This window comes from Primulina tabacum, chromosome 16, assembly GCF_025594145.1.
Source record: "Primulina tabacum isolate GXHZ01 chromosome 16, ASM2559414v2, whole genome shotgun sequence".
In the NCBI taxonomy this organism is placed as follows: domain Eukaryota; kingdom Viridiplantae; phylum Streptophyta; class Magnoliopsida; order Lamiales; family Gesneriaceae; genus Primulina; species Primulina tabacum.
Window position 1 is genome coordinate 29,153,869 of NC_134565.1, and position 24,442 is coordinate 29,178,310.

Sequence of the window (24,442 nt, forward strand, 5' to 3'; positions counted from 1 at the left end):
TTTTTTTATCATTAATCCAAAAAGTTAAATTGTATGCTTTAAAATAGATATTAAAAAAATCATTTTTTACGATATTAAAGTAAATATTTGAATTAAATAATAAACGGATGTTAAAATAAACAGAATCAGGTGTAGAATCGAACATTCTTCGGTTTACCAAAAGCTATAGATGTTGGTAACAATGCAACTCAAATCTTTTAAACGGTATAATAGTTCAAATATCGTACTTCGATTGTTCTACTCAACATAGACAATATTAGTCAACATTTTATATCAAAAATATCCTACGCTCTCTCTTTCTCAAAAATTTGCTCAAACTCTTGTTGCCACTTTGACCCGCCGATTCACCGTCGTCGATTAGCGAAATTTGTAAACGACCACATATTTGGAAAGCCCTCGTTGCAAGCTATCTTTTGGTAATATTTTTGCGAAAATTATCACGTCGCATGCCATTTGTCTGCCGCCCTAAACGTCCATCGCCGCATATACTCTAATTTTTAAGCCTTTTGGAGCTTGAACCCTTGCTCCACATTTAGAGGCTGTTTGTTCAATTTTGGACAAACTTTGAACATATTGGAGATATCAATCGAATTTCAAAATTTATATTTGGTTATTTCAAAATTTCAGACTATAATATTTCGGGATTTTTTGAATTTTAGTGTCGGGTAATTCAAGTTTGGTAGTTTTCACGCCTTAGTATTGATAAATACAATTTTCTGATATTTTATTTCAATGAGTTTTTGAATTAAAAATGTTGATTTATTTGAAAATCACGATTTTGGAATTTCAATTGCTTAAATTTATTGCTTGTAATTTTAAGTGCCTTAGATTGTTGCTTGGAATTTCAAAACTGCTCTGCCTAACAATACGGATGGAGAGTTTTAGTAGATTTAATGTTCGTCTACGTTGAATGTGATTTGGTTAAAAAAATTCATAACGATATAATAATTAATTAGTTTGATTCTAAAAAGAATTGAAGAACACAATTTCAGTAGTGTTTTTGCTCAATGGTTTTTAATCTATTGAATATTGAATATTTTTTTTCCATATTTTTGGAAAATTAATATTCACAGATATTTTTTATTTTATATTTCTAAATTAATTAATTAATTGTATTAATTACAATCTAACTCGGGACAAAGTTAACCCTATGTACTTTGAATCATGGCTCCATCCTTGGGTACAACTCAAATCTTAACTATAAAATAATCAAAATATTATGTTTCAATCGACATCTTTACGGAAAGAATTAATACACTTCAACAATAAGTAATTATACACACATGAAGTTTATTTTATTTTTAGATATACAAGATCAAACTATATATAATTATTTTTTTGTTTCATATGTTTGTCTACTTACAATTTTAGTCAACTATGTTGTCAAATATTAGTATTAGTCCAATATATTTGTTAGTCTAGTAATTTTAGTCTTTTTTCGGACATGATATTGATGTGATGCCAATGTGTGTAGTGTCACATCAACATCCCTGATGAAAAATGACTAGAATTATCGAAAAGCATATACATATTATTTAATTTTAAGGATCTTCTATTTAATAATAGCATAGGATCCGACAGGCATTTGCGTCTGTTCAAAATAACTATTTCATGAATTAAAAAAATTATTGTATAAAATTTATTTTTAAAAAAATAATTAACTTAATAATTTAAAATAAATCAATTTGCTCAAATTAAAATAGTTAAACAATGATTGTGATCATGCATTTTGTCTGTGTTTTACTTTGTTTGTTGAGAACGTAATTTTTGTTTTTAGACTATGGGATTAATTTGTCTGTGATTAATTAAATTTATTTAATTGGAGAAGGCTAACTTCTTGTGTTTTAAAAGAAATTATAAAAAACCTCTTATACGAATGATAAATTTTATGAGATGAATATTCGACCTGATTCGACACACAAAAAATATTATTTTTTATTCAAAAAATATATTATTTTTCAATATATGTATAAATCAAATCGATATCTTACTCACGAATACAGATTCGTGAGATCACTCACAAGAAACATAGTCAAATATCATTGACTTGACTTAAAAGAATGAGGTTACATGTTTTTTTTTTTCTTTTTTTAAAAATATAAAATATGGACAAACATAATCAAGACAAAACATAAAATTCAAAACACAAAGAACATAATTTTGATTTACTTTAATCCTTTGAAAGGTTCTTTGTTAATTGTTATGGCATCAAGTTTCATAGTTTTTAATAATAGAATAATTTGATCTTAATTTCATAAAAAATTTCAATAAAAATCAAATTATTTTAGTAAAATCTCCAGTGATACGAAAGACAACATTTAAATTATAATCCCGTCAAATAATTAAAAGAGACTATTTCGAGTGTTTCGATTGGTCACATGTTAAAGATTTAAAAATATACATAAAAATATAAGATATAATTTTATCGATGAAATTTATTTTTTATTTTTCTAAAATAATATTTCTTTTTAAATCTTCAATACTCTTTTTTTAAATCAATTGATATAATTGTAATTTTAAGTAAAAATTCACCAAATGAGTTAGAAATTAATTAGTACAAAGGTGTTGGCTTTAATTAAATAGTAAGATAATGACATTCATTGATTAATTCAACATAATATTTTTCATGTATATATATACACACAAACTTTTGTTTCACGGGTTAATTTTGTGAGACATGTCTCTATTTGACTCTCATAAAAAAATATTACTTTTTATTTCAAAAATATTATTTTTTATTGTAAATATGGACATGGTTGACCCGTCTCACAAATAAATATTCGCAATACTGTATCATAATAGACATACTCAACAAGTTCTAAAATTTAATTAATTTTTTTAAAAACAATTTAATTAGATTTAAGATGAATAAAAGTGTGATTTTAATTTGGGCTCTTCCCTCTTGTATTCTCTTCATTGTCCCAACCACAACACGAATATTTTTGATTGGTGTATAATCTTTCATAATAAATACATTTTTCGAAGATTTAATACATAATGGGGACAACTATATACATTTGAAATCTGCAGGCAAAAATGGGACCAAACTACAGTCACAGACAATATCTTCTGTTTTTGCTTTTTGGACAAATAATCTTTCAATTTTTTTCCCGAAAAATTAAAGATATTTTTTTTAAAAAAATTTACATCTAGGTCGGATCGAACATCCGACGGATCTCAGACGAGTTTTACTTAAATAATTTTGTATATATTAATGAAATTACATGATATCAGACCGATATATCGACCACGTATATTCGACACTTGTTTGGAAAACAAATAAATAAATAAATAGAAGATTATTCCTCTCTATTTTTGTGTGTGTGTTTGATCACGTAGATTTTAATTTCACAGTTTTAAAATAGAGGCTAATTGTCAAAAAAAAACTTATTTATTTTCTTTCCATTTTTCAATTATTATTATTATTTTATACTTTTCAACTCTATTAAAGAAGAACATTGCGTCATTGCCCACCAAACGACAGAGACTTGAGCCGAGCGTGGCTTTGTGGTGATGATGAATAAGACTTTGGATGAATTATTGCCAATAAATAAAATCACAATTTCTTTCTTTCAATGAATTAATAAATGCATTTATTGATTATCTTGCCCCAAAATTGTCTCATTTTCATGATAATGGCCATTGATTTTCTTTTTTTAGCTAGAAAAAGATTTGTTACGATTGGATTTTGAATCTGAAATCTTATTTCAAACTTAAGATCTTAATGTCCAAATCGACGATCGTCATTGACTTTAAATGTTTTTTGAATGGTATGTAATTAAGAGAGGTTGGTTGCTCCATTTTCTTTTTCCAATTATTACAGTAAATCAAAAAGAATAATATCAAACAGTCACAGTCGATTGTTTCTCTCCGAAGAACAAGCTATATTATGAAATAAATAAATATTATAATATGGGTGTTTTTTTACCTAGTTTACATTTATAGATTCTTGGTAAATAATTTAAAACTTTTTTTTTTGCTTGTAATCTAAAACTTTTTGATTATCTTGTATGATTCATTATGTGTTAACACATAAAAAAAACCAAAATGTTAAGAGTTCGATTCCTCGTAACACGTTAAGTCTGATGTTTTATCTAATACATAATTAAAATAGTTGAGTTGTGGGTTCTCCATCACAAAAAAAGGAAGAAGATGAGAGAAAGTCCGAATTTTTAGTAAAAAATATCAGAGTAGGTCTCTTGTGAGACGGTTTCACGAATATTTATATTTGAGATGGATCAACCCTACCGATTTTCACAATAAAAAGTAATACTCCTAGCATAAAAAGTAATACTTTTTCATGGATGATCCAACTAAGAGATCCGTCTCACAAAATACGACATGTGAGACCGTATCACACAAATTTTTGCCAAAAGATCAAGAGGAACTCCCGGTATCGCATAAATTTAAGGAACGACCGAACAAGATCCCCAAAATTTATTAATGATTGTTATTAATTTATTTAAAGATGGTGCAATCTCTATTTTACTTATTAAACTTTATATCTCAAGGCCAAGAATTCTTGATGAGAAAATCGTTGTTTTTTTAAAAAAAAAAAAACCAAAAACATATAAATCTTTGGACCCATGATTGGATAGGATACACTTGGAAAATTAAGAGTCGTCGTTGAATAAAGAAGACTTTCATTTTCAAGGCTTTCCCACTGACCCAGTTATTTGAAATTGCATGTGTTTTTATTCCTTCATTTTCAACACCAATATCACCATTAATCAAAAGTCTATATTTTGTATCTCTAAATAGTCATTGCTGGAAGCCCAAGGAAGCAAGTCACCGTAAATATTTGCAACTAATTGTATCAAATAATGTTCTTTCGGCAATCGCCAGACCTATTTTTATAGGGCTGTCTCTTAATTGTAACAAAATTCTTACTATGGATAGTTGCCGGAATTTTATATTCTCGGATCCAATTTTGACCGGAACCGATCAAGTTACGGGCCTTCGAGCTACACCCCTCCTAGACCCCATGGCAGTTCATACAAGAATGAGTCAATCTTGAAACTACCATTGAAAAAACATTACCATATACAAATAAGAAACGATTTCAGAATGGAATGCCATATTAGTTGAGTAGGTTTGTTGTGAGACGATCTTACGAATTTTTATCTATGAGACGGGTCAACCATACCAATATTCAAAATAAAAAATAATACTTTTAGCATAAAAAGTAATACTTTTTCATGAATGACACAAATAAAAGATCCGTCTCACAAAACACGACCCGTGAGACCGTCTCACACAAGTTTTTGTCATTAGTTGATAGTAACCTTTTCTTGGCCAAATTGAACAGTAAAAGATTGGATTCCATAAATCTTGTCCCCCACGATATCATGTATGTTCTATAAATATCAAAAAAAAAAAAAAAAAAACTGGTCTCCAATATTTTTCAGAGCATACGCACGATAAAGATCTCTTATCTTGAATAGTGCAATGACGACTGAGAAGAATCTCATGAAAGCAGTTGCAAAAATTACTGTCTTTTCAAAGACAAAAATATGAGCAAAAAAGGGAAATTATATTTTTGGTACCGTAATTTGCAATTTTTTCACTTTTGATCATGTTAACGATAAGTTTTCAATTATGACCGCTCACACAACCAAGATCTACGTGCAATGCTGCGGCAACAACACAGCAAATCTCTTCCATCTCCAAAGTGGTAGATGAAACAGCACAAACGTATATGGTATCACATAAATGGTAACACGAGAAAAATAATATGATTTTTAATTAATCAGAGGACTACGCAGTCGCTAGTTCTCATTCTCTTCCTTCAAGAGTTGGTACAATATCCTATTAATAAATTCATCCCGCTCTTGTGCCACTAGAATGCAAAGTTTGTAAGTTCGAAGTGTTCAATAAAAAACTTTTTGTCCTTTCTTTCTACAATGAGTTTCCAAAGTTCATAAATACTGCTGTACTGTCTGTAAGCCCCTGGGATAAACGGGAACAAGGTTGGAGGCTTATCATCTTCATATAATGAAGTAGGCTCTGTTCTTGCCTCGTCTGAGGATCCTGAAATGAGAAACATGTATTCTTATTTCCACGAGGCTTGTTTCCAAGGGGTTTCATCAACGGCCAAGTATTGATTTCCATGACACATTCAACCCAGTCGTTAAACCAACAACCATTCATCTTATTCTTGCTCTTGCTTTGTCCAATGGTTGGCCGTTTCGCCAACTAAATGTCAACAATGCCTTCCTCCATGGTACACTATTACAAGTTTTTATGTAGGAATCCCCGGGGGTTTGTTGCTGAACCCAAGCCAAATTTTGTGTGTCGACTTCACAATGCCATTTACAGCCTCAAACCAGGCTCGCAAGCACGGTTTCAATGAGCTAAAAGGGTTCTTGGTTCCTACTTTCCTATGGTATTCTAAATTCCCGTTGTCACACCTCTTTGTTTATCTATCATACATCTACTGTTACAACATACTTCCTAGTGTATGTAGATGATTTGATAGTTACTAGTAACATTGTTATTGAAATTGTTAGAAAAATGAGTTTTTGTGTCCATTTTGAATCGATAAAATAATTCAAACGAGTTATGTGACGAAAGAAATTATTTCTCGATTATCAACTAAAGTGAATGAGAAATTAACTGAGTTTGAACTTTATCGAGTGTAAAGATTGAATCGAAAAGATTATATATAAAATGATGGCGCCGTTACTTGGTCGAAACATCGAGTAATTTCACTTTAGTTAAAGGCCAAGTCCATTGATCATTGATTTAAGTGAAATGATACATCATTTTATGAAGATGCATGTCTTTTGATTCAAAGTTTTTTATTTTCTATAAATAAGACTACATTTATTTGTATTTAATACACAATTTTCTCTTCTTCTCTTTTCTCTCTAGGGTTTGTTCTATATGCGAGTTTTTAAGTATTAATGCGTTTAAAATTCAAATATTTTCAAAATGTACAATCTTGAGTTTGAATTTTATAAGCTTATACGTTTAAATTCGAATTTTGAAATTAAATTCGATAGTTGTTTTTCTAGTTTTGATTTTTTTAAGCATTTATGCTTAAATCCAAGTTTTGCAAAATTTAAACTCTTGTAATTGGATTTTTAAGTTTAACACTTAGAATTCGAAACTGAAAAGTTTGTATACCATCTTGATAACATTCTAAACATTTACAAAGTTCGTGTGATTTTAAAATTTGTAGTGCTAATATTTTGAAGCCGTAGTCGTTGTATATTGAGAAACGAATTGCCAACAACCGTAAGCACCAGGGCAAGATGATATCATTTTAAGTAAAAGGAGTCAAACTCTTGTCTCGATTATTTTCTTGTAGCTATTTGGTTCATTCATTTCTATCCCGTGATTTCCCAAGACAAATAAAAGAACGCACCAACAGAAATTCTACCGACCAACTCAGTATTGCTTCTAACATAACACGAGTACGTAGTCTTGTAGCAAAAACCAACCTGACAGGTGCTAAAGAATGTACAACACCACCGACTTCTTCTCTGCCTCTAAAACTTGTGTATACCTTCCACTGATGCTACGCAGTACCGGCAAATTATCGGTTCACTACAGTACTTATCTCTCACTAGACCGAATGCATATGTTGTTAATAGGTTAAGTCGATTTTACGAATGCTCCAACTGCAGTTGAGGATTTATAGATAAAACAATGTGTTGCAAAAATCACATGTTCAGTGTCCTTAGCGCACACAAAATTTTTGTGACAACATTGGTACCCCATGTCTGTCAATCCATTCAAGAATGAAGCATCCATTGACCATCACTCTATACGTGACCATGTTGCTCGAGGTCTCTTTGTTGTTTCCTGTTGAAAAAGATGACCAAATTAAACTGTCTTTGTTCAGGCGGGATCATTAATCTTTTTCCTTTTTAACTGATAATTTCATATCAAAGTGTTCGAGATTAAATATTTAAAGGATTTATTCCAATACTTTGGAATATTTACAAGAAGATTAACCAATGTTAAACATCAAGAGAAAAGATGAACACATCAGAGTCTTTGGGCAAACTTATGATTCAAAATAATGGGTTCTTATAAATAATCTCGGATTCCTACAACTATCTGGAGATCTTAGAGAGATCCAAAAGACGATACAGAACTATGACAATCAGTTATACTATGTACCAATATAAAATTGAAGAAATTCTTGGAACATTAAATAATATTCAAACAAGAATCCAAACTTTAGAATAACAACCAAATTACAGTAAAATACTCTCGAAAGGAAGGTCACTAGGGATGTCAATGGGTCCGGGTTTTACCTAAACCCGCAATGGACCCGCGCGTATGGGACGGATTTGATCATACTAAATGGGTCATGGGGCGGGTCTCAGGTCCAATTTTTCAGACCCGTCAGGGTATGGGACGGGTCATGAGTCCTATAATACCCGTCCCATATATGTGGATATAAATACTCTAGGGTTTATTTTTATTTTTTTAGTAGCCCACTTCAACCATAACGGTTTTAGTTATTCATATGTCAATTGTTACATTTGAATCTGCTTTTAGTAATAGTAGAATAATAGTTGGTCGTCATCTTAGTAGGCTTAATCCAAAGACTTTGGATGCATTGATGTGCTCGCGAAGATGGTTGTGGGGTGAGGTGAAAGGTAAATAAATCACAGTTTAATATTGTTATTGACTTTCATTTTAATTTTGTTACTGTACTTTCTCTCTTTAAATTACATCTTTTTAAGTTTTAAATTACAGTTTTATTTTTTCAATGTAATTTCTCTCTTTAATTTTGTGGTTAATTCTTCAAGTAATTTACCAACTTGTCCCACCATTCTTGATGAAGAGGAAGATGATCTCGAAGAATGTATCTGAAATATTGCATACTCGCTAATTTTATATTGATCTGTTTAAGTTATGTTATGACTTATTTTTGGGGGTGTTAAGATTTTTTTGGAGAGCTAGTAACTCTTTTTTTATGTAATTCATTATGTTGTGAAAATACTTTGTTTGTTATTATTAAGTGTGGTCGAAGACATGAATTAATTTTCTATTGTGTTGTATTTAAAGGCTTGTCTGTTTCATAATTCAGTCATGTGAGAAGAAAGATTCTTGTTTTTATTTTAAAAAAATTCGGGTCTCACGGGTTTACCCGGCCCCATTTCATATTCAAGGTGGGGCACGTCCGAAGAATATTTAAGCAAGGTGGGGTGGCTAATGGGTCAAAGTTTTCTTCATGGGACGGGTTTTGGGTTTAGCCATACCTGCCCCATACCCGGTCCAAGGACATCTCTAAAGTTTACCACCAACTATTGATATTGAACCCTTATTACACCAAAAAAAGAATACTAAGGTAATGTCAAAAACTATAACCGTCGAAAAAATTTATCAATCTGATTAAAAATATGTCAAAAAAAAAATTAAGCTAATGACAACTATATAAAATATTGGTCTAGAAGATCTTTAAGATCTTGCAGAAACTTTTGAGAATCTCAAGGTCCTATATCTGAAAATACAACAAGGGGTAAACTTCCCTCAATAACTTGGTCATCTTCCCATGAACCACCAAGATAATATGTGAGATTTCATAATACAAATATGAGAGGACCTCAAACAAATTTTCAAGTAGGTGGAGAAGCACAACGAGCGGGAACAAGTTCAAGGAGAAATCAAATTTTCTTGCACCAAAAACCATATAAGAAGTCTGTTTTAGAACAAATACATCATTCTAGGGTTATGCTTAACCTTGATTTACTGATTTCAAAAATAAATAAGATCGCATAGATAACTGATATTGACTATTAGAATTGCAGAATACACACTTGATCTCAACAAAGAAGATTAATCAAACTTTCAGAAATGAATAGGATGGGATCAATTAAAATCGCTTGAGACATGATTTCGGCTGAAACCAAAATGTCATCTTAGCCCGAGAATCTCTTAGTAAGATAGATGAGAGAATAACCACCCTATTTAAAGCATAATTTATAAAGGTAGATTATTTTACATTCAAGACACAAAGAAGAAAAAAAATATATACTCAAGCTCTGTAGAGTTTTGAATTACATGACATCTGTTTGGTGGATGAATATATTATGTTCCTCATTAAATATAGACAGAATTCAGGATTCGAAGAAAATATAGCAATGCGGCTTTCTTCGCCAAAATGTCAAGTCCCTGGAGAGAAATGCTGATTAGGAAATATGTCCCTGGAAATCCATATACTTTAGCACAAATGATGTCTTTTCTCAAAGGAAAATTTACACAGTGGTGTCATATGACAACATTACAAAATAATACAAACTATTAAGGTGTATTCATAAACGCAAAAGAAAATGATCTTTCAACAACAATTGGAAGTAAAACACAAAGGATGAAGAGCTTTAAATCTTGTCCTTATGCCAAAAGGGGAAGAAGTGGACGTAGTTCTTGGAAACTTAGAACTGCATGGTCTAGATAAAAAGTCAGATCTTACAAATCTGGGCAAAAGAGTGGACCATAAAGAAATAAAATGTCATCCCAAGTATCAAACTCAAATCAAAACACGGTGCATACAAAAAAAATAAAACTTTCAGAAGAGCTAAAACTCAAGCTAGTGAAAGTTTTAAAATTTGTAATTGCTGGACATGGGAGCAAGATGTCATATTTCAACCACTATCCAGAAAATGACAACAAAGGAATAAAACGCTTCAAAATAACGTCGGATATTGAAGAAGCGGTTTATTACCAAGATCTAGTTCAATTATACCAGTTTGAAGATATTATGTCAGACAAAAGTATATAAGAAGAAGAAGAAGAATCATCTTAAGTCAAGAAGAATATGATAGAATAGAATCAGAATATGACTGAAAACGAGGTGTTTCGACACGAAACACATAAAGACTTGTCTGGTTTTTTAGCCCAACAACAATATCTCATAATATTGTCCAAAATATCGTTAAGAAAAATCATAACCTACAGAGATATCAAAGATTCTCCATAGGACAGGTAGAAAAGTTCTTAAGAAATCTTGGTCTAAGAATCAGAAAGCATCATCTAATCTATAAAATTTTCAGAAAGGAAATGACAATCCAATGGAACTTACAGCCTACAGGAAACTCGATGAAGATGCAATTAATTCTTTATGAAAAAATTAAGGAGGAATTGCAAAAACTCAAGATAGAAGTAGCACGAACCATATCCTACATTCATATCGGAACAATCCAGATTATGATAAAAATTACTTTTAAAGAATAAATAGATTCATCTATTGATATTTTTATATGTGATAAATGAATGAGTAATCTTCAAGATTCAATATTGGTAACAATCTTAGAGAATCTATGTAAATAAAAACTTGTAGTATTAGTTTATCTAAGAATTGTCAACAACTTGACAGATTGAGATTTCAGCCGAGAAAAGAGACTGATGAAATATGGTAATAGACCATATTTTATTATCTATCAAATTTCATATGTTCTATCTAATACACATCACTCGAAATTATTTATTAGAGACGAGTTTATTGAAATATTAAAAATATTTGAAAAAGTTTTTCAAGCAATTTATTTAGAAAGAATTGAGTTTCTTTTAATAAAAATGAAACGTATATTCAGATACAAGGCAAACCAATTTTTACAAAGAAATCAAAGTCTTAGACTGGAATCAAGAACACTATCTTTCAAGGAGATAGAATAACAAGTCAAATGTAATGAAAAACACATGTCCAAGAATCCTAACAGGTACTAAAAGACTTTTCAAGAATGTGAAAATTTAGATATTCAGAAGGGTGGAGTGAAGTCGAAATAGTATTTGATATTACGAAATAAAGAAATCAGTTTCCTTGTAATACTATATATTATTTGGAATAACCAATGAGATAAACTTACAAAAGAATGATCAATATTGGTGAATTGAAAGTTCATATCAAAGGAATCCTACATAAAAAACTAGATCAATTGGTTCTTGAACTAGAGTTTCTCGAGGAACACAAATATTGGAAACATATAGAGAGTGGAATGAAATTCATGGTATAAAATAGAATGTGGAAAATCCAATGATCACGAGTTCATTCTTGATATACATCCCACTAGGGATATTATATAAACAATATAAAACAAAATATTTTGTTGTTTATATTGATTTCGAAGCGGGAATATGTACAACAAAAAGATGAATGTTTCCAACAAAATTGGAAAAAAAACTAACTCATATTGTTGGATGAGATTTCTCCAAGCGAGCATTAATCTTACACAAAAAGATTAACATGACATAAATATTAATCGGATGAGCATACATTCTGCTTGGAAATAATTTCTGGCAAATTTTTAAATCCTTCACATAAGAAAATAACTGTTCACAACACCATGCGGTCTAAAAGTCATAACCAGAAACCAAGAGAGGCATTTTACAAAAAAATGACAATCTAGTATCGCAACGATGAAGGAAAACATTTGGACCTTAAAATGAAGTATTCTAGATAATTTGGAGAAACAATGCTTCAATTTAAAGCATATCATTGCGTATGTAATGTCTTAGTCAGTTATAAACATTCCGTACAAAAAATGTAGTTTTTTTATAATTTTAAATAGTTAAAAATAACAAAATATCAAACTAGTTATGATTATTGAATTATTTTCGATTTCCATCTCTATGACAGAGACAAACTAAAATTGGCTGTACATTATATATATATATATATATATATAATATTATATTTCAACCAATCAAATTACACTTTACTTTTTCGATAATTTTTAAAATAATAATATAACTCTTATAAAAATATAAATTTTGACAAAAGTTTGTGTGAGACGGTCTCACGGATCGTATTTTGTGAGACAAATCTCTTATTTGGGTCATCTATGAAAAAATATTACTTTTTATACTAAGAGTATTACTTTTTATGGTGAATATCGGCAGGGTTGACTCGTCTCACAGATAAAGATTCGTGAGACGTCTTACAAGAGACCTACTCATAGTTTTTTTATAAATATAATTAATTCAAAGGATTGCTTTCATTTCTTTTTATAACTAAATCAAATTAGCGGGTGCGCTAGTTTTGAATAAGAGGAGAAGAAAAGATATGGATGGAGTGTTGTGAACGACGAAACACCACCATAGAATAATCCATTTTGCACTTAGCCTTTACAGAAACAGCTGAAACCCTCCATTCTTGCTATGTAAACCCGCCATCAAACACACAATTCACAGTGTTCAGCAATGGAAGGAACCACCCTTTTCCCCAACAGACCCGCTTTAACCATCCAACCCACAAAACCAATTTCACAGCCAAGTCCTCCGCTCCTCAGATTCAACACTACCACGCTCCCTCTCCCTCCTTTGTTACCCCAACAATCATCCACGCACTCACACTCCTTTCCATTTGATTCCCTCCTCCAGCACCTTCTTCACATTTCTTCTCCGGCTAAATATTCATCGACTCAATCCCATGTAATTCTCTCTCATAATCAAGATTATTTGCCTGCCCGGTTCAAGAAAGATGAGGGTGGTTCTGTTGCAATCCCTATACTTGGTGCAAATAGTCTGATAGATGATGGGTCGCTGGATTTTCTTCCTTTGAAGTGTAAGCTCATGCTTGAATCAATCTTGCAACAGCCCGTTTCAAGTTTGCGTTGTTTCTTTGATTCTGTGAAGTTCGAGCTGCTTCAAGATGTTGATTTGATTAGTTTACTCAAAGGGTTGGACCTTTCTGGTCATAGTGAGAAGGCGATTATGTTGTTTGAATGGGTTGTGCTTAATTTGGAGTCGAGTGATGATGATTTATTAGATGATCAAGTTATTGAATTGATGGTTAAGATTCTTGGCAGGGAGTCTCGACATTTGGTTACTTCGAATTTGTTTGACGTGATTCCACCAGGAGATTTTAGGCTAGATGTTCGGGCATGGACGACTATTTTACATGCGTATTCACGTAGTGCGAAGTATGAGAAGGCGATAGCTTTATTTGGTATTATGAAGGATATAGGATCTTGTCCAACACTTGTTACTTACAATGTGATGTTGGATGTTTATGGGAAAAAGGGGCAATCTTGGGATAAAATTTTAGAGCTTTTGGATGAGATAAAGAGAGTAGGGCTTGAATTCGATGAGTTCACTTGTAGTACTGTGATATCTGCATGTGGGAGAGAAGGGTTGTTGGAGGAAGCCAAGACATTCTTTGATGATCTAAAGTTAAATGGTTATGTTCCGGGTACTGTTACCTATAATGCTTTGCTTCAAGCATTTGGGAAGGCTGGAATTTACAATGAGGCTTTGAATGTTTTTAAAGAAATGGAGGAGAATAATTGCCCTCCCGACTCAGTTACTTATAATGAACTTGTGGCTGCACATGTAAGGGCAGGCTTTCACGAGGAAGGAGCGGCTTTAATCAGCACCATGACACAAAGGGGTATAATGCCAAATGTTGTCACTTATACTACTTTGATTGATGCATACGGAAAAGCTGGAAAAGAGGAAAGAGCAATGAGTTTGTTCAAATTAATGAAGGAATCTGGCTGTGTCCCTAATGTGTGTACTTATAATTCTATCCTTGCGATGCTCGGTAAGATGTCACGAACTGAAGAGATGATGGAAATAGTAAGCAGCATGAAATCCAATGGTTGTACACCAAATCGTGTCACTTGGAACACCCTTCTTGCTTTGTGTGGCTACAGAGGGATGCACACCTATGTTAATCGTGTTTTCCAAGAGATGAAGAGTTGTGGCTTTGAGCCAGATCGAGATACTTTTAATACTCTGATAAGTGCATATGGTAGGTGTGGATCAGAAATGAATGCCGGAAAAATGTATAATGAGATGATTAAAGTGGGATATACTCCATGCATCTCCACTTATAATGCACTTCTAAATGCATTGGCTCGCAGAGGAGATTGGAGGGCTGCTGAGTCCGTCCTTCTAGACCTGAGAAAGAAGAGTTTCAAGCCCAACGGAACCTCATATTCATTGATGCTCCATTGCTACTCAAAAGGAGGAAATGTGAGGGGAATCGAAAAGATTGCTAAAGAAATTTATGATGGTCGTATATTTTCCAGCTGGATGCTTTTGAGAACTCTGATCATCACAAATTTTAAGTCTAGATCACTCTCAGGCATGGAGAGAGCATTTCAAGAATTCTTGAAAAATGGGTACAAACCCGATTTGGTGCTCTTCAATTCCATGCTTTCCATTTTTGTTCGGAACCGGATGTACGAACGAGCTCACAATATACTTCAGCTGATTCAAGAAAATGGGCTGGAGCCGGATCTGGTTACCTATAACAGCTTGATGGATATGTACGCCAGGGCGGGTGACTGTTGGAGAGCACAAGAAGTTCTCAATGAACTTCGAGAATCTGGTGGGAAGCCAGATCTCGTGTCATATAACACTGTCATTAAAGGGTTTTGTAGGCAAGGGCTCATGCAGGAGGCGATGAGGACTTTTACAGAGATGACAAATAGAGGGATTCGGCCCTGTATTATCACCTTTAATACATTCATTGCTGGATTCTCTGCTCGTGGGTTTTTTGTGGAAGTGAATGAAATGATCAGTTATATGATTAAGCATAACTGCAGACCAAATGAACTAACATATAACACTGCTGTTGATGGTTATTGTAAGGCTAAAAAGTACAAAGACGCCATGGATTTCACGTCACAAATTACAGAAAAGGACACTTGTTGCGACGAGCAAATTTTGCAACGGTTAGCTGCTCGAATCAGGGAAAATATTGAATCATGATTTTCTAAGAACGTTTTTTCTTGAATTAATTTTGCAGGCTGATCTATGCACATCTATAGAGTTTTGGCAAATATCTGAAGGCAACTTTACACTATCCCTTTCGAAGCTTTATGTAATATGCTTCCAGTTAATACAGAAAAGAGAGGTGATAGCCTACAATGTAATAGAATTGTAGTATGTAAAATTATTGTCATTTAGTTACAGGAGCGGCATTTGGCTGTTTTTATGCTTTTTCCATTGCCTCGTACCGTCAGGGATGTTCATTCCCACCAGTAGGAAAGAGCGTTTCTAGTTATGCCAAAATATTATAGTACTGGATATAGCTTCACTACAATTTATAGTTTATATGGTATTAACGTCTCAAATATCTCTTAACTGTAAACAAAATTACTCTAATATATTTATATTTCACATAAAGTAAATAAAAAAAATAATTTAATGTGGGCACAATGTTTACCGAGTATTATGGTATTTGTGCTGGACATATAATATGCACTTCGGCAGAAAACATTTTAACATATGAACAAATTTATCGACCAAAATAATTAGATGGAGCATAACCCATTATTCTAATAAAACCTCTAAAATTAAATCTGTTTTGCAAGATTATTGGTTTAATTAAATAATGTTTCTCACAAACATATTAAATGTACACCCATATAGAAAATTCCTTTAATGTAACAAAATTCTCACTTGGCCTCTTGTGTTAATAACACTACAGGTAAGGTCCCTAGTTGCTGTTCGATGAGCCAATCTAGTCTGTGTTTCTATATTTTGCAATGGTGTTATCCTCATTTTGAGGTTATGACTCAGTTTCTTGAGAAAAAAAAAGATTCTTGGTATTGAGTTTAAAAGGAAACAAGTTACTCGAAACGTGTAGATAATGTCCACTGCTATTTATTTACAAACACATCGACTAACATTAAAGAAACAAAGAAAATCACAGTTGAGCTTTTGAGGAAAGACTGTCCACCTCATCTCTAGACAGCAGGTATGTTGGCAAATGAAAAACCTTTGTAGCCCTTGTAAGCATAGTAGGCAATCCGTGTGTAGTAGAATCCAGGGATGAAAAGAATACCACCCAGTAGAGCGAAAAATAGCCCTGCAAACAAGTATTAGAATATTGCAAACATCGACATGGAAGCGCCATATGCAGCAAAAGAAAGATCAGTAAAGAGTAAAGATGTGCACCTCATTGCAACAAAGGGCACTAAGAGCATAATATTGTAACTAAAATCTAGACGTAAATAGAAAACTTTTTATCGCACTATATTTCTTTGACAATCCATAGAGGAACAACATGACAAATACAAATATGTTGGCCAGTACAAAAAAACAATTACTACATTACATTTTACCTTGGTGGCAAGTACATATAAACAAATAACACATTACATTTTACCTTGGTTTCACTAAGTTTACGTTCAAAGCATGTGTTCAATTCTCAAACAGCACCTTGGCATGCACTTGGACGTCGAGCCCGCACCTCCTGTGCGCCCAAGTGCATGCCTTGTTAGCTTAAACATCTATAAGGCCGTTTGGACTAAGACCAATGTTAGTTCATGCAAACCAATAGAAGACAGCAAAAAGGGTACATACAATGACAAGGAGGAAGTAATGTAAAGGGTAAATACAATGACAAGGAGGAAGTAAACATTACTACAAAGGATAGAGCACAAAAGTTTTCATGGATTCAGTATTCTCCATTACATAGAAGAACCAGGTATATTAATTCAAAATATAGGAAAAATCTTGAAATTTATAAGGTCATGGACAGGAACAAGATTATTCACTTCATTAGAGAGCTTACATGCCCAACAATCTAAGCCTCCCATATTTGTTCAATACCCTTTTTTCACCCTTTAAATCTTAGTTTGGGGAAAAAATATACTTGGGGCATACTTCTACATTGAGCAGGAAGTCCATCAATTGAGCCAAACTATAAAGTCATGCCTAATAGTACAAGGTTCACATGGCGAAAACTTCTAGTATTTGTAATCATTTCACAGTATTATACATAGTTTTAATAACCCCACTACGGGTTCCCAAGATTTAAGGTGTGGGGTAGCTTGAACATTATGACTAGAAGCAAACACATCTGTCCTTCAATTTCGCACATCTAGGCCTCAAAAGTTCAAGGCACTGCAGCAAAGGGTCAAGGCATCTTCAACACCTTGAATGTAAGGATGGCGAATCTTGGATGAAATTTAAGGTGGAAATCATAGTGTTCTTTTCTAGTAATTGTTTAATCGATTTTTTTACGAACATAAATCAATCAACTCATAATTGGAAGACCAAATGCATTTTTTTTTTTTTTGTGTTCTACATTAGAAATAAAGTATAGCAGATTTCTCAATTATTCAAAGCATGTATAACAATTCCATAGTTATTTTAGTATCACTATATCTTTTTAAACCTGACATTGGGTAACTCATCAAACTTCTAAACATGAGGCTCTAGCAATTTGAAAATATCTATATCATCATCCTCGTCGTCATCCAACTGAATCTTATCTTCAATGGTCTCCAACTTAACCTTTTCACTTGTATGCCAATTGCCAATTTGAATAAAATCTATGAATCTAAGAAAAAAGCTATGAGATAGGATAAATTATGATAAAATGAAACTTCATTATGGTTGTTCCTTTTTTAACTTCACAAACTAACCAAAGTCACAGTAAATTAGATTCAGCAGAGATCGTGTTTCTCTTAATGTATATGCAAATAAATTTCGTGTTTATTAATTAATCTTTATGTTTACTCTAACATAAATGTCACGGGTATACAGATATAATGGCATCTTGACAACAATTACTTGATTTGGCAAAAACCAGATATTACGAATAATTCAAGAATCAAGATTATTAACTCACTAAACACCAATTAATTAGCTACTGTAGGAGCCAATTGATCCAAACCCTCGAACCACAACAACTCCAACAGAAAACAAATCAAGTCCAAAAAATAAACACAAGGTGACTGAATCGCAAGATGGGGAACCTCAAGAAAAAAATTACCGTGGGCTCGGTCGCCTCCAACTTCGTTGACAGCCATGAGTACCCCGAGGACAATGCCTAAGGCCCCGAAAACGAGGAGAGAAACAGCAAGCGCGATCTCCTTGATCGGCGGCTTGTTATTGACAGTGTACGAGGTTCCCATCATTATGTCCTCATCCGAAATCGAGAACGCGTGATCCACGTACGCCATCCCTTTTTCTCTACCGATCTTTAATGGGTTTCTTCAGATTCTTTGATAGGGTTTGAGTTTGAAGAGAAGAGGTCTGGTTCGGAATTGGGGGAATTGGGGGAATCGGAGGATCCTACGCCTGTAGAAGAAGGGGTTGCTTCAAGGCTAAAGTGGAGTTACCAATGTTGAATACGATAACTATTTAGTTCAGATATATATATATAATTAATTAATTAATTAATTAATTTTGGTGACTTTTTCAAATATTTTGAATTGAAAAATATGATCTTTGCTTCTAGAATCCATATTACAAATGTCATTGTAGGGATAATACCTGCTCTGTACTTGATGTTTACACAATTGACAATTTAGTTTTTTTTCAGGTTGAGAGTTTAGTCTTTTTTGTTTATAAATTTTTTTATTTAGTCTTTATTCAAGTTTTACTCACGTGATCATTTTTACACTTATCGAGATAACCTGAGACATAAAACTACGCATAGTTTTCAGTTTATATGTCATAGATATTTTTATGACTCATCATGCTTCCGTGTCAGAAATTAAATATTTTAATTTTTTGACCGGAATTTCGTCAAGTCGTATCCACCGAGTTTTATATACTGCTCCACACCCTAACCATATAGTCACAAAAGATGGTTCCTGAAGTAGATTCCTGCAACACACTTACATTAAATAAGTTTAATTTTGAAAATAATACATAAGAGGGGAATAAGCATTGATTCTTTTATTTAAGCATATATAATATTATTATGTAGTAACCTCCTATAAAAGAGGAGAAACTTGTTTAGCTACTTATTATAGTTAGAAATACAATACATGTTGGATAGAAAGACAAATATTACAAATTTATTTGAAATAAAATTGAAGAAATGGTAGATGAATTCAACTTCCTTATGCCTTGTATTTATAAAAGTCTATCTAAATATGAAATTCAGACCCCAAAACTTGTAATAACTTTTGAATTATTCTTGGCCAGTTGGTGCTGACAATGTCTTGTAGTGGGTGTGAGTGGTTCATTCTTCCACTAGCTAATTGTTCAATATTTCATTAATAAATGAACTCATCTTTTTGTGGTGGTTAGTCAAATTTCACTTGCTTTCTTTATTTATGTTAGGGAATCTTTTGCTTTTAAGGTTTTCAAGAAAATTGTTTTTTGTGTGGTCTCTCACCACTTGGTCATGTTTCTGCAAGATACTTTCGATCAATTTTTGGTCGAAAGTCTTTAATGAATTCTGGCTCCTTTGGGTTCGACATTCTAGGTAGACGTTTTCTTATCATCTTCCAACATGAGTCATGTTAAATAAGTTTCAGTGAGTTTCTTTGCTCCGCTCCCAGGCAGCTTGTTGTTAAGATTTCTTTTCATTCAAATATGTATTAAGCAAAACTTATAGTTTTCCTATGATAGTGTTTAATAAAAAAAATCCATTTATAGAATTGTGATAAAATTTAACTGAAAATTTGACTTTTTCTATCTATATGAGACAAACCCGTAATTCTCATGTTCATTGAGTGGAGATGTCATCTTCATTGAGTGATAAAACGAGGGGTGTTTCAATTTCTGGCGGATCTTTGATGAACTTCAAAATGTTCATGTCTATTCTCCTTGTCTTGATGAAATGAAAGGCTTCATGAGGGCCATTTTCGGCTGGTTCTGATGCTGTACTGAAAAAATACAGTTCTAGAATATATCCCCTGACAAATAATCATTGCATGCCCATGTTTTGTGAACAACTTCCTGGATCTACTTAGGTAGTGCTGAAATATCTAGGAAGCTGGGTAATGTAGTATAAACCGAGGCAAGAGCCCAAATTTATACCATGCTTTGACTTCTTTAGGATATGAATTTGGTTTCATTCATATCCTAAGATATTTTCCTGTTATATCAACTCCGATTGTGGCCTAGATTGATACTAATTTTTCTTTAAATTTTTCTCAGATCTGTTGATATACCTAAAATAGAGAAACTAAGGATGATCCCGAATTACTACTTGGGATATAGGTACTGGAATCTCCTGCTACATGTATAGAGCCATGTATTCGAAAACTCTCCTTTTGAGAAAACAAGGGTTTCTCAATAGCCTTGAAGATAGGCTTTTGTATTACAGATCATAACTGATTATAAGCCTGCAAGTAACATGTAATTCGATTAGAGACATTACTCTTATCAGCTTGTTGTAGCCCACCTTGATTTTTTACAATTAAAGGCAAGCTTGTTGAACTCGTTTTGCAGCATTTCAAGGTGTCTCTCAACTGTCTCTGCATTTTCATGATTGCATCAACATCATCATTGTCTATAAAAATATTTTAATGAGATTTAATTATAGTAATATCAAAATTAAATTTTTTTATCTTAATAATTTCGCATTCTCGAGTTTAGTTTCTATTTTTCAAAAAAATCTTCTACCTGTCTGTTATCAACATTCAAAGTGAATTTCTTAAAAAGTAAAAATAATGATCATTTCTCAAAAGTCTTTTTTACTGCATATAATTCATTTTCATTAATATGTCATCAATAATCCATTGAAATATCTGCATGGTTGCTCTCCATCTGTTGAACTGTTGTCCACCAGTTATCAATGACATCTGTGTATAATATCATATCATTTTCTTATTGTGAAATAGCCATTTTTGGGAGATTTTTCTGCAAATATCTTTTAGTTGGCTAAGTCTTTTCATGTGTTCTTCTGTACATATGAATCTTACATCATTTTTAATAATGAATTGAATATTTTCCTATATTTTCTAAGTTCTTAATGAACATTTCAACAAATTTAACTACTCGTGAGAAATTATGTAGTTGTTTCTTGTTTTCAAGTTTATCTAGAAAATTATGCACTTTTTGCACAATGTATTATTGCAGAGTTATTTCTTACTCATCAATTTCTATTCCGATGAATTCAATATTTCTTGTTGCAATGACTGTAATTTTTCAGATATGATTAGTCCTTTTTTACAACTAAATGTTTAATATGTTCATTCATATTTTTAGATGATATTAAAACATCATCAATATAAATAAACATAAATTTTAAATAATCTTTAAATATATTATCCATATTTCTTTGGAATATATGGGGTGTATTAGTCAATATCATTAGTAATATTCCCAAATGTAATTACCTTGTGGTGTGGAGAAAGCTGAAAATTCTTACTTGCTTTCTTCATCTGACAGAATACAAGCTTACAATAAAATTTAGAGAATATATTGATATTACGTATACAACTAATCAGATGATATCTGATAGGTATAAAATACCAATCAAAATTCAAAATTTTATTAATCTCTTGATGATTAACAACTAATTTGGTTTGTTTCTTTTGATTTCATCATGATTTCATCATGATTTCTTACCAGAAAACATGGACGGTTGCATGGTGATATCCCTGCTTTTGTTAAACCATGGTTTAAATGTTCATTGATAATAATCTGCATTTCATTTTGATCATTTATGTTCATGGGATAGGCTTACATTTGATAAACTCAATTTTCTCGTCTTCCTTAATTTTAGGGCTAACTTGGAGTTGGTTTCTTTCCACCATACAAAAGGATTTTCATTGTAGTTCTCTTTAATCATTTTCTTGACATCTTCTAGGGGCATTTCTTTATTCATATTCTATATCCGTCTGGTTTGGTGATATTTTGAGGAATTCTATTTTTTCTGGTTGGAGGTTTTGATTTGTTCTTAATTGGAGCATTGTTTCTCCAAACATACTAAAATCTTTCATATTTTGGTTTAGAAGTTTTTCTTCATCACCATGCTTGCTGCGAAACTAGATCGACATTTTTTTTATAAAATACCTCTCTTAGTCTCCGAACTATGACTTTGAGATCACATGGTATTGTAAACAATAATATTCTAGTCTCATTTTTTGTGTATATGATTTGAACAGTTGTAGGAAATTGTTTCCTAACAATATTTCAGCTCATGTACCATGAAAATAAATCGGTGGTGTTTTTACTTTGTATCAAGGTGTTTGTCCTACACCTTTGATTAGGATTTCTGCTTTCTTAATTTCTTTACATAAGATTAAGATTCGCTTTGAGAAATCTCATCCAATTATCTGAGATAATTCTTTTTCCAATTCTTTGAAAAAAACTCCCTGTTTTGCTATACATATTCTAACTTCTGAATCAATATAAGCAGCAAAGTACTCTGCCTTATTTTGCCAGCATAACATCTCTATTAGGTGTATATTGAGAATATCTCTATGGTCATTGGATTTTTCACATCCGATCTTCTGCCATAAATGCCATTACGTTTTTTAGTCCATTCCAATGTTTGTATTCCTTGAGAAACTCTAATCCAAGAACCAATTGATTTAATTTTTTTTTGGAATTCCTTTAATATGAACTTTCAATCCATTTATATTTATCATTCTTTAGTAAGTTCTATTATAGGTTGTTTCAAATAGTATATGGTAATACAAAGAAATTGATTTCTTTGTCTTATAATATCAAATACTATTTCAGTTTCCTTATATTGTTTTGGACATCTAAACTTTTCTATTGTCGAAAATTTTTTTGTTACCAATTGAATTTCTTGTACATGTATTGTTCCCCACATATGACTTGTGATCGTATCTTTCTAAAAAGATAGTCTCTTTGGTTCCATGCTAAAACTTTGATTTCTATGTAAAATCAGTTTGTCTTGGATCTGTATATCAGTTTCCTATATTAAAAACTCGTTCTTTCTGGATAAATTGCTTGAGAAATTTTTCCAAATATCGCTGAAATTTCTGTAACCTCATTTCTAATAAACAATTATGAATGTTGTGCATTAGAGAGATGAAATTTGATAGATAACAGAATATGGTCTATTAAATCCTTTCATTAGCCTTTTCTTTGAAGTTTTGATGCAACGTCAAAGTTCGAGTCAAATTTCAATCTGTCAAGTTGTAGACAATTTTTTGATAAATTACTCTTATAGTTTTCCCAGCACAAAAATTCCTTGAGCTAGTTCCTAGTATTGAATATTTAATATTACTCATTCGTTTATCGCATATAGTAATGTCAATGGTGAATCTATACTTCATTTAAAAATAGCTTTTTATCATAATCCGGATTGCACTGATGTGAACCCAGGACATAGTTCGTGCAACTTCTATCTTGAGTTTTTGTAATTCATCCTTTATTTCTTCGTAATGAATTAATTGCATCTTCACCGGTTTTCTGTAAGCTCTACTGGGATTGTCATTTCCCTTATGAAATCTTTATAGATTAGATGGCTCTTTCTGTTTCTTTAGTCAAAATTTTTTTTAAGAACTTTTCTATCTGTCCCGCAGAAAATCCTTGATATCTCTGAGGACTATGATTTTCTTTCATGAACTTTTGGACCATGTTATTAGATATAGTTGTCTGCTAAAGAAACAGACAAATCTTCATGTGTTTTATGTCGGAACACTCCGTTTTCAGTCAGATTTTGATTCTGTTCCATCATGTTCTTCCCGGCTCAAGACTTTTTTTCTTTATATTTTTTTCCGTCTGAGGTAATGTCCTTAAATTAGTATACTTGAACAAGATCTTGGTAACAAATCGTTTTTCAATATCCAGAGTTGGTTCGAAG

At 32.1% G+C, this 24,442-nt stretch overlaps 2 protein-coding genes across 2 annotated transcripts; one reads left to right on the forward strand and one right to left on the reverse strand.

Annotated features, from left to right (window-relative positions):
- Nucleotides 1-12,979: 12,979 nt before the first annotated feature.
- On the forward strand, nucleotides 12,980-15,889 carry LOC142529191 (uncharacterized). Its single transcript, XM_075634649.1, has one exon. The coding sequence runs from the start codon at nucleotides 13,159-13,161 to the stop codon at nucleotides 15,673-15,675; it is 2,517 nt and encodes an 838-aa protein (XP_075490764.1). The 5' UTR covers nucleotides 12,980-13,158; the 3' UTR covers nucleotides 15,676-15,889.
- A 601-nt stretch (nucleotides 15,890-16,490) lies between these two features.
- LOC142530016 (uncharacterized) lies at nucleotides 16,491-19,045 on the reverse strand. The gene is made up of 2 exons (XM_075635768.1): nucleotides 18,692-19,045; nucleotides 16,491-16,777 (listed from the first exon to the last, which is right to left on the reverse strand). Exons 1-2 carry the CDS (start codon nucleotides 18,879-18,881, stop codon nucleotides 16,656-16,658), a joined length of 312 nt encoding a protein of 103 aa, XP_075491883.1. The 5' UTR covers nucleotides 18,882-19,045; the 3' UTR covers nucleotides 16,491-16,655.
- Between the last annotated feature and the right edge of the window lie 5,397 nt (nucleotides 19,046-24,442).

Bases quoted from the DNA above. Each gene is read 5' to 3' on its own strand.
- LOC142529191 (XM_075634649.1), top strand. From the start codon at position 13,159: ATGGAAGGAACCACCCTTTTCCCCAACAGACCCGCTTTAACCATCCAA.
- LOC142530016 (XM_075635768.1), bottom strand. From the start codon at position 18,881: ATGGCGTACGTGGATCACGCGTTCTCGATTTCGGATGAGGACATAATG. The intron at 16,778-18,691 runs GTAATTTTTTTC...ACTTGTTTGCAG, and splicing joins TGGAGGCGACCGAGCCCACG to GGCTATTTTTCGCTCTACTG.